This window comes from Buteo buteo, chromosome 5, assembly GCF_964188355.1.
Source record: "Buteo buteo chromosome 5, bButBut1.hap1.1, whole genome shotgun sequence".
Classification (NCBI taxonomy): domain Eukaryota; kingdom Metazoa; phylum Chordata; class Aves; order Accipitriformes; family Accipitridae; genus Buteo; species Buteo buteo.
In genome coordinates this window covers 46869819-46880783 of record NC_134175.1, presented here as the reverse complement: position 1 = coordinate 46880783, position 10965 = coordinate 46869819, and the positions used below count along the sequence as shown (strand labels likewise).

Genomic DNA, 10965 nt, shown 5'->3' with positions numbered 1-10965 from the left:
CAGGTCAGTTTTCTTCCAAATACTTCGAATGATCACATGAAGGATTTAAAAATTGACCATGCATAGGACTGTCTTGCCACTTCATATGTTTATATGTGGTTGCTCAGGGATAGGATTTTTTTGTATACAGGATGAAAGTTAATGCTGGTTTAGGCACCTAAATTCTTTACTTCTCCTCTGTAAAATATGTTCTTAAACAGAACCTTTACCTTGAGTTTCCACTTACAGAAGTTACAAACGCATCTTTTACGAAGCGATAGCATTATGAAGGGAACAAGTAGTTGCTCGTCTACACAGTGAATCAGTGCCTGTGCTAAAAATAAAATACCAGCAGCAGTCCCTTATGGTGTCTGATCAATTTCTCTCTCTTTTTACTTATATAGGGAAACATTTAAAAATGATGAAGGGCAGGATAACATAAATGCTTCAAGAAGAGGAACAGCAAGAGTGGTTCTTTGAGAAGTTCTAGTATTTGTGTTATTTTTAAGTTCTTTTCTCACATTTGAAGGTATCTAAACCATTAATACATGTTCATCCAGGTTTCAGAAGACTCCTAGAAGTTTAAACAAGTGCACTGAAAAAGTTTGTGTTTGTAAACATTTATTTTCTTGAACTGAAAAAGGCTTGCATCAGCACACATTGTACAGCCTTGCAAATTACACAAATTGAAAAAAGTTTGTTTCATTTATGTGCAATGAATCTTTAATGTCCAGTGAGCATCTGCAAATGATGAAAACTTAAACCATTAAAAAGGTTTCCAGCACTTATCAAACACAATTATCTTAGCGTGAAAAGGAAGAGAAAGAGATCCATACTGGTGGGAACACAATTAAAGTGCAAACATTTTGTCACCTGTGAAGATACATTTTAGTCTCTTCACGCTTTTGCTGAAAAGAAGAAATATTAAAATGTGATTCAGTGAACATTCTTTGTAACCTATTCATATTTCCCTTTAAATAATTATTAAACTTGTTGGATCAGAAGCGAATGCTTCAAGGGTACAACCTACTCATAATTTCTTTTGACATTGCTTGAATGAATCTCGAAAGAAAATGACCATCTAAGGAGTTAGTTACTAAAATTATGGGTTTTTTTTCTTAAAAAAAACAAAAACAAAAAACCAAAACCAAACCAAACACAAGGGACAAAGAACAGGTTAACTTGAAGATTTGGGGTAGTTTGCTAGAAAATGAGTGTAATTCCTTGAAAATGGTTCTCTTTTCCCTTCTACCAATCCTCAGGTTCCTGCCTTGGAATGGACAGCTGTGTGCTGGCTGTGAAAAGGGATTATAAAATACAAATCTGAATATGGATTTTTATGAACGTTTGCTGTACAATAGAACTTTGGATCTGATACAAGAATTCAAAAATATAAAACAAAACTACTATAAAAGTAGGGGGCATTTCAACAGCATTCCTTGTAGAAAGCTGCCTGTCTCAAAGATGATTCCTTGCTATTGTCTGGGATTAACTCTGTATATTTTTTCTTCATCTTGCTGGATCACTGGGTTATTTAGTCTTCAGTGGCTAATGTCATATGACAAAACATCCCAGGAGTCTCTGTGAAGAGAACAGAAACTCCATAACATCAAACCAATTGAGGAGAGGAGGACATGGAAGTAGTAAAGGCTGAGTGTCCACTGATGTAACTGCTACTGAGAACTAGCCCTTTCCAGAACATGAAAGTCGTAGTGCTTCTTGCTTGTTCTCAGCCTGAACTTGTTCACTGAGGTACTACTTTGTTTCTTCAATGCATTCTGAGCAGCTGACATTGTAGGGAACGTAGCTAGAACTGTGTAAGTGGAAGCCAAGTCACTAGGTTTGGATGGCTCAGTGTTCACACTACTGTCTCCGCTGCCACAGTAACGACGATGGTGCTGCTGCTGTGTTTGTAGACACTGTGAATCCCTTAGCCACCGAATCTTGGCACCAACTTTTAAAAGTTCTCCAAATAGTTTTTCTGCTTCCATACGAGTTATGCCTTCTGGCAGTTCAGTAATTTCTAGAACTTTTCCCACAACTGAAACAAGAAGAACATTGAATCTAAATTGGTCATTGTCCTTAATGATACAACAAACACAATGGAAAATGAATTATTTCATACTTGTATCTCCAGTTGGCTGATACCAAATACACAGGCATTCCATTTCTGGTATTCTAGAGAGCCTTTTGCTTTCACATTTAGCACTGCTTACAGCATACAAACAAAAGCTGAGAATACAAAGAGGGCCCTCAAGAGAGGAGGAAAAATAATAAAATAATCAACACCTAATTTCGCAGCAGGTTTGAGAACTCACTATAGCATCTCACTGGCTTTGCCTGTTAACTCTTCACACATCACTGTGCTAAAAAACTAGTTTCTCTTCTCTCACAAAATCCTCTCCAGTAAATAGTTAGAAAAAGCTGATTTAACTGTAACTGTCTGCAAAGATTTGATAGTAGGTAACACTTGCAACAAAAATTCTTTCTGGTAAAGATACAGAGATAGATGATATCAGGTTTTATTTGGATGACATCTTTACTAACTTCAAGGAGCTAATCTGTAGATCTCTTAATATGTGCTTACTTCTATTGGGGGGGACAACTAAAAAAAGAGGGCAGCACAAACTAATTTGTAGTTTATTTTTGATTTCACATTTCATGCAAGTAAAAGGAAGCAGGGGTATGTATATTTACTATAACCATATTTAATGTAACAATATAATAGAACTTATGTCGAGTAAACTGACAAACTTGCTTTTCCTTTTAGTACTGTCCAATCCTGATCTTCTCTGGTCTTTTCTCCAGCCTTCAAAACTACGCTTTTTCCTCATTTAACCTCCCTCTTCTCTCTAAATCAAGTCTTCCTCTCCATCCTTATGTTTCCAGTGTTTGCCATGTCCATTTCTGTCTAATTACTCTTCATTCTGGCCCTTTCTCACCTCTGCTTGTCTTGTTACATTCCCAGCCCATCACCATAATTCATTTTTCTGGAGGACTGTGTCAACCAGCAATTCTATACCTGGTTCTCCTGCACCAAGATCTGCTGAAGCAGCCTTCTTTGCTGGTTTCTTTCCCCTGTTTCCATGTCTGTTTCCAGGTTGACACTGGAAAGATTGACATAAATGATGTACTTTAATGACAACGCACCAGTGTCTTAACATTTCTAGTTCAGTGAAAAATGGTGCAGAGGAATATCTGGAAAATAACCCGTGCTACCATGGTACAGAAATGATTTCCATGTCCAATTTTAGCCTTGGAGTTTAGCAGTTCTGCAGTCAGGCACATTCAATCCTTGGCTTCAGAAGAAAGGGAGGAGATGATGAAAAAAATCACCTTAAATCATCCTCCCACCCCCCACTACCCCAATCCATCACATCTTCTGGCTGATCTCAGGTAGAACTGAGCGAGGTAGGGGGTCTGTGTGTCTGTCCCAAAAATTAAATAGATGGCAAAACTTTTTAGCTTTGCTAACACTAACATTCTAGTTTTGTTTTTCTTGTAAGAAACAAACCCGCTCTTTGCTTAGAAATACCCACATGTATTTCCTTTTTTTTTTTTTTTTTTTAAATTGTTATTCAAATAAAATAAAATCCTTTTAGCAAACATTCTCTCTGTGATTTTTGGAACTGCTGGTGCATTGCTTAAAAAAAAAATAAATCCATAACCTACACTGTGCCTAAAGCTAAATTTCACGAAAATGTTCCTCACTTTTTTTTTAATACAACAAGAACAAGAACAATGGAAAGTATCAACACAGAATAAAACTGTTGTTGGAAAGCAAGCACCTTCCACTCATTTACTTGTCTAATGCAATAACATATTCCTCTATTCATGGTGGTTATAATGGTAGTCCTGAGTTGTTTTTTTCAGTGTTGCCAGGAGATTGTTCTTTTTAATACCTGTTGGCTTGTTACTTGTCCACGTAATAAAGATGGTGGATTGTATTGCAGGGGTTGGCCAAGCAGTGGGTATCTGGCATCTCCTTAAAGAGAAAGGTAATTAGAAGGGTTTTTCTGTTGTATGAAATCTTCTAAGTTCCTCTTACGGTGTATAACTTAACACGAAGAGAAAGCATATAACTATGCACAAAGTAGTGTATTTGGCTAGGCTAAGAAAATAAGATTTGGCACGATTAAATAAATCTCAGTCAGTCACGGGCTGATCACAAGGTGAAAAAGTACAAGCTTTCTTGCATTTAAGGATTACACTGAAAAACACACTGAAAGTTTTTCTTTACTGCAGTCTTATCTAAAATCCTCTCATTTCAAAATGAGCTGAAGGCTAAAGTTCCTGTCAGTGTACTAATTTAATCATTTTCATGGTCATATCCCTGATTAGCGCCAGGTACATCTTCACATTCATACTTGCTCCAAGGATCCACAAAGATAATGGAATACAAATTTCTAGTAATTGCAGAAGATTAAGAAAATGGAGAGGTATACTTTACAACAGGCAACCTGGAATTTTTACAACACTGGAATACAACACAATGACAAAGATTATGCAACAGGTAAGACTATGACAAAGACAAAAAAATAAGGTTTTCTTTATCAATAAGGAAGACATACAGAATTCTCTTCAAGTTTTGTTTTAAAGTAAACTTTCTGTAAATAGACCCATTAATTGTAAGTTTAGGAACTGTACCAGGATATCTTTGCTCACTGACAAAGGGTTTTTTTTATCTTTTGGTATTTAAATGTTACCAACTATCACATCTTGGTGAAAACTCCCTATTTTCTGTTTTTTTGTTAACATGGCAGCAGAGGACTGAAATTCTTCTAAAAGGAATTTTGTTCTGTCCTTGGGTGGGTACTACCTGAAATACTAATTGAAGTAGCAGCAGTATTGGCTAGAGGCTCTAGTCCCATCACGCTAGTTTTTCTACAAAGGAAGGGAGAATTCTCGCTTAGGCAGTGGCTTGATGCAGTGCATCATCAATAAGTGAGTTTGGCAGAATATTCATCTCGACATCGCATTTCTATATCCATTCCCCCAAAAGATAATAGGCCCACCTAGTGTATTAAGATCAGCTAGTCCCACATTATTTATTTTATCTTTGTAGCTCTAAAATTACATCCTTTGTGACACTGTGTGTCAAGTTCTTGATTATGGTTAAAACTTGAAGCTGAATTACATAAAATATTTCATTAATATTTTGAATGCTGAAATGGGGAGTTTCACATATGAGAAAGCTAGTGGGTTTTACAGAAGCTCTCACAATAGCAAGATCAAAAGCTTTTGAGAATACGGGGGACGGTATCGGTGCAGAGAGATAAGGTGAAATTTTACATGATGCTTGAGTGGGTAATTTTGATGATCCTGCTTCAATAGCATTACTACTAAAGTGAGCCCCAGTTTGTCAGAAAATCCTCACATAACTTGTATTTAAAACCACTTAAATTAGAAAACATACACGCATTTTAGTGAACTAAAAATATACCTTGTCCAGGGACAAAAGGTCTAGAAAACTGGGACACGATAGAAAGAGGTGTTAATGTGGGACGGATGTTCTTCATGTTTGATAGCTGAGCTGGTGCTGGTGATTGGGCCGGTGAGGTGACAGGACTACCTAGTTGAGGACTATGCTGCAACTGGAATAAACAATAAGTTAATGTTTTAAAAGGTACCTAGTTGAACAAGCTGAACAACCTACAGCATTCAAAGACTGAAGGAAAGTTAAAATAGTTATACTGAGTATTATCAGAGCAGATTTCTATTCCCCAAAAAGAACTGTTGAAAAAAAAATGTGCAGAGATGCAATTTATGCAAATTTTAAGTCATCCTGGAAAACAAAACAAAACCCTCATACCTGCGCAGCACTGTCTAAAGTGCTAAGTTCTGTGGACTTCTGCCCCCTTTGATGATCACAGTAATACTTATTCTGTTTCCACTGTGGAGGTGAATGGTTCCGAGGCTGAGGATTGTTAGGTATATTTAGCTGCATCATTACTACTCCTCCACCTGGTGGTGGTGCTACCGCTACAAGACAAGAAATCAGTAGGCTACAGTTAGTTCGTCATACATTTCAATGTTCATTTTAGCAGAACAGACATGAATTAAAAAGGGAAATAACATAATGAATGTTTTACTAAATAAGCTGCTGAATTCTGGAAAGCTAGAGCAGTACAATTACATTTCCACTATCAGATAAATCTGTGATAGTTCACTTAGGGCTTCCCGGAACTAGAAAAGATAGTGGAACCACTGAAACTCATTATTGAGAATATTTTTGAAAGGAATCATTCTATTTTATAGCAATTGAAAGTATTCAACATTTACTGTAGTTACTGTCAGTACAATGTGTTGAAGAGGATATGGTATTGAGCAAAAATATGCTTTTTTTAAAAATAGAAGTTACCTAGTTAGTTTTACATGATATACAGCAACACAGACTCAAAATGTTTTCTCTGGTATGATAGCATACATCAGAAAGACTTGGAATCAATCTTTAGTCTGAGGCAAAATTACCCCCATTTATAAGTTCTATATAGGAACATTCTTCTGGGCAGAGACTGCAAATTGATCCCCACATCCTGTACCACTTGGCTGCTGCGGTAGCTACAGAAATGCCAAAGTTGGTGGAGAACAGCTGAACAGCCAATGCTGTTCCATGAGGTTTCGCATGAGAAGTTGTGACGACAGCCTGCCCGAGAGAGAAGCTGCCTTCCCCCTTTGACTGGCTCTGTCCCAGGTATTTATATAACATCCTGTTTACTCGTAAATGGTTGTTTGCTATTTCCTTCTCTGCTCTACCCACCGTTCACAGCATTTCTCAGAAACCACAATTAAAACACATGGTTTAAACACCATTTAATCATCCACCTTTTAAGAGGGAGTCTACAATCTTCTCAGCTTACTACCTGCATCACAGCATCAGCTAGGAGCAGTCAGATACAGATCGTAAAATGCCTTCATGTTGTATTTTTTAAAATGGACTTTTGTTTTCACTGCCCCTGGGGTCCACAAAAAGAAACAGACTCCTTTGAAAAGCAAACCAAACTGTAGAATAATGAACTCAGAATATTAAAACTATATTAGCTTTTGTAAATTGTATTCTGAAATATTTACTATATTGATATTTATAAAAATAAATGAAGTAATATTAGCAACGTTTTCACATCTGTACTTTCTGTTTAATGGCAAGTAGTTCTACCCATGCGTTACAGATTGAAATGGAAGCATCAAGACATCTGGCCAACTTTAGCAAAGGATATAAATTTAAGAATCCCTGCTCTGTCCTTAAGGGCCACACTGCAAATATTTCCATTTCACTGCACAGCAAAATAAAACGTAACTCTGTTTATGAGTATCTACTACATAATCAGAATAATATATAACACAATAGCTTCCAAGTGGTAAAGCCATAAACTGATGTAATCCCTATATGTACACCTGAGATGTACCAAACATCTATATACACACTATATTTTACACATGAAAATTGGTTTAATTTTAATTTTATGCATACATTTATAAATATTAAAAAATATACTTACATCTTACTGGTTTTTAATATTACAATATTTTATTCTGCAGCACTCGGGCATGCTTTTTTGACTTATCTCTGTTCTGTGAGAACTGAACACCCAACAAAAACATGCTTGTCTTTTGAAACCATCTACAGCACCATTTCTAAAAAAGTGTCACAACCTGAAAATGCTATTTAAACTGCAAAAGAAAACTTTGTACATGCAGAAAAACTTGTTCTTTCTATACTTCTAGTTCCACAGCATTTCAGTAAATGAAAATAAATGGAATTCTTTTCCTAAACAAGAATCCTGACAAAGTGAAGCATCATAGAACACATAAGTCAGTTTGCAGACACTTTATCACCTGTCAAAACCCATGAGAAGGGAAACCCAGAAGAAATCCTTGAAAGGCTTCCCAGATTTGCAGTCTGGTCCTCTTAACTTTTTCAAATGAAGAGAAACACAACTCTGCTGCTTGTCTGCTTATATCCTCATTGTCCTTACCTCAGCAGCCTTGACTCATCATTTCAGTATTACTCACTAAAAAGCATGCTTTTCTTTCTCTCAAAATTTGTCCTCCCTATGTCATAGAGGGCTTTCCCCTTCCCCAAACTTCTTTAAATCGCTTAAGAGGTTTAAGAAGTTTGAACCAGGCCTTCAAAACTGCGTAAAACCAGCACTTCCAAGATAGATTAGGAGAACAGAAGAACATCCTGAAATGACAGTCTTCCAGAACTAAAGCCAAACAAACTTGAAGCAGAATGGAAACAAAACAAAACTAAACCTGCCCGTGAACTGTAATACACTGCTAATCCAGCTATCTTGCCACTTAACTGCATGTTATCTATTTACTAATAAACAGGCTCTAAAAAATATCTTGAAAGATAAATGTTTGTAAGAAACACCACATCTGTAGTGGAATCTAGGTCATTGACCTAGGTGTTTAATCTATTGCTTGCTTGCAAAATACTGAGGTAGCAGTATTTGAGACTACCCTTTTTTGGCCAACCAAACCTTGAACGTATCAGATTCCCTATTGGTAAAATAAAGACAGTACCGCTATGATCACAGGATCATTCTATAACCTCGTTTGGAGGCCAAGCCTGGTGCTTTTCATTTCCTGACCAGTCCATCAATTTTGTAGTTGGAAATTGAGAGTTTTTAAGTGTTTGGATATTAACATTTATAAACATTTCATGGATACGACAAGGTCTATGTCACCACTGTTGTCACACACCATTGAGGCTGCTATTTATACACCACCTAAAAATCATCCAAATATTTTGTAGATCAAAACATTCCAAACCGGACTTAAGTGCTTCTGCTAAGCGACACTTATCTGCTGAAGGCTGCCTCCTGGCTGCCCCCGTGAAGCCGGCTATTGTTTCACTTAAGTTCCAAGTTGTCATTTTAAAAGTTACAGTAATAGCAATTCAGATGAAGAATTACAAAAAAAGTAGTTGCAGAGTCGGCACTCAAGTTGCAGCTATTCTAGCAGTTAGCCATGAAGTCAATCTGATAATTTACAACAGATTCTAGACAGAATGGCTTAGATGAAAATCCCAATAAAATATACCTTTTATTGGCTGCATGATGGAAAGACCAGTGGGTGAACTTTTACATGATGAGGGTGGAGACACTATGCTGTAGTGCACAATGGAAGCAGCCTGTTGTGGCTTTGACTTTGATGAAGGTGGCAATAATGTAGGAGGTGATGGCTTCTGACTTGAATGGTTGCTATAAACTATGAAAGTAAAAGCAGTAAATAAGGCTACCATAAAAACAAAACCACAACACCCGACACAGCTCTGGAGTATCTCATTTGGCTTTTCAGCAGGTCAAAAAACTACCTCTCTTCTCTATCCAAACCCAGAACTCTTACAGTTTTCACCCTCTTCTCAGTAACTCTTAAGGAAGTTGCTACTCCTACTCCATGAAGTGAAATCTAGAATGCTTCTTGAGTGGAAGAGCCAAGTATACTGCTTCCAAAATGTACCTTGCTTGTTCTATCAAATGAAACCCCAAATCTCAACATTTTCAGAACCATGTAGCTATTCAGGAAGAGATGAAAGTCATTCTGCTGACAACGTATAGTTCCCATGTCTGTATCAACTCACAAGCAGACATGCAAGGCATTATGATGTACATTACTGAATTCTAAGAAAGTAACTTAAGAGCTTTCAGTGATAAACAAATTGAGATGTCAAGTTAACCTGCCTCAAATATAATTTCAAAAACAGAACACAGAAGGAAATATAGTACAGTAGTTAATTCTAAATCAAACCATTAATAGCAAATATCCAATCACCCAGCATAATAATAGCTAGACATTTTTGAAGTCTTATAAAAAAAAACAACTTTATCCCCCCAACCTGCGCACTGCTGTCCTTGAAGCTGCTGTGAGCTGCATGGTGATGATGTTCTAGGAAACTGTATCTGCTCTGATCCAGGAGGCTGCAAATATCCTACTGATGAACTGTAATAATAAAAAAAAACAAAACAGAACATGACTAACAGGCATTTATGCTACACTCATTTATTTAATCATGACTGCTGCATTTGCTGTCTACACGTACTGCAAATTGCTGAGATGTTGTTAATTTTAAAGTTGATAATATTCCCACCTACCCCCAAATCTACTCATACTTCAGAAAACTGAAGTTTCACATCTCTTCCTTAGCAAAACCTTATGCCCTGCATACACACTAAGAAGCTGTACTAATTCACCTGTTTTAATATACTATTTTTGTGTCGATAGTGCTGTATCAGTATAAAAACATGTAGATTAATAATAATAAAAAGAGAATTTGTTGTCTTGCCCAATTAACTAGAATTAGCTCTCAGTTAAATGATCACCATAGAACCTGCCATGGGGATTTCAGATGCAGTCCCTCAGCTGGAAGCTGGCCCCATGCAGCTGAGCCAGCTCATTCAGCACGCCAAATGAGCACACCTCTGCTTCAGTCTAAAGTAACACAGCTTAAAGAGATGATTGCCTTTACCAAATAGGCTGTGGGAAAAGGAAGATGACTCAAGGAGATAAACAACCTTTCATTTGTTTGTAATATGTAGGAAAAGGATAACTTTAAAAGTTCATTTATGCCAGGTATTTTTCAGGGCAATCAGGGGAAAAACAGGTAAGTAACAGACATAGGCAAATTCTATCATACCACTAACTGCTCATACTGCTAGAGGCAGAACATCAGGTTGGTGGACCACAATGAGAATGGTGCCTATAGAATCCTGTACTTCATTTCTGTACTAATAGATAAAGTAAACATTCTGAGGGAATAAGAAAAAAATACTTTATTACTTTGAATTGTGGAAAAAAAGTAGCTGTAATCCTGTTAGACTTACCATTTTTACTTATGTTGTCACAAAAAGTTTGTTCCATCCTTTGTCCCAAAGTTCAATTATATAATTTTAATTTAAAGATTCCTTTCCATTAAAGCAGACGAGACTCAGTGAACACTAAACCAGATGGTTTTATATCTGCATGGGATGTGTGCTCTCA

At 36.8% G+C, this 10965-nt stretch overlaps 1 protein-coding gene across 16 annotated transcripts in view; it reads right to left on the bottom strand.

Annotated features, from left to right (window-relative positions):
- Positions 1-320: 320 nt before the first annotated feature.
- The window catches only part of R3HDM1 (R3H domain containing 1), a 55315-nt gene continuing 44670 nt past the window's right edge, over positions 321-10965 (bottom strand). For 3 of the 16 annotated variants that reach the window (XM_075028910.1, XM_075028911.1, XM_075028909.1), the window contains exons 20-26: positions 9824-9927; positions 9028-9195; positions 5792-5961; positions 5423-5573; positions 3882-3964; positions 3002-3086; positions 326-2020 (exon numbers count right to left, since the gene is read on the bottom strand). In XM_075028910.1, coding sequence (XP_074885011.1) covers positions 1653-2020; positions 3002-3086; positions 3882-3964; positions 5423-5573; positions 5792-5961; positions 9028-9195; positions 9824-9927 — 1129 coding nt within the window. In that variant the 3' untranslated portion in view covers positions 326-1652. Of the gene's footprint in view, positions 2021-3001; positions 3087-3881; positions 3965-5422; positions 5574-5791; positions 5962-9027; positions 9196-9823; positions 9928-10965 lie in introns of all 16 variants that reach the window. The other 13 variants (XM_075028908.1, XM_075028907.1, XM_075028906.1 and 10 more) reach the window with 13 other exon arrangements.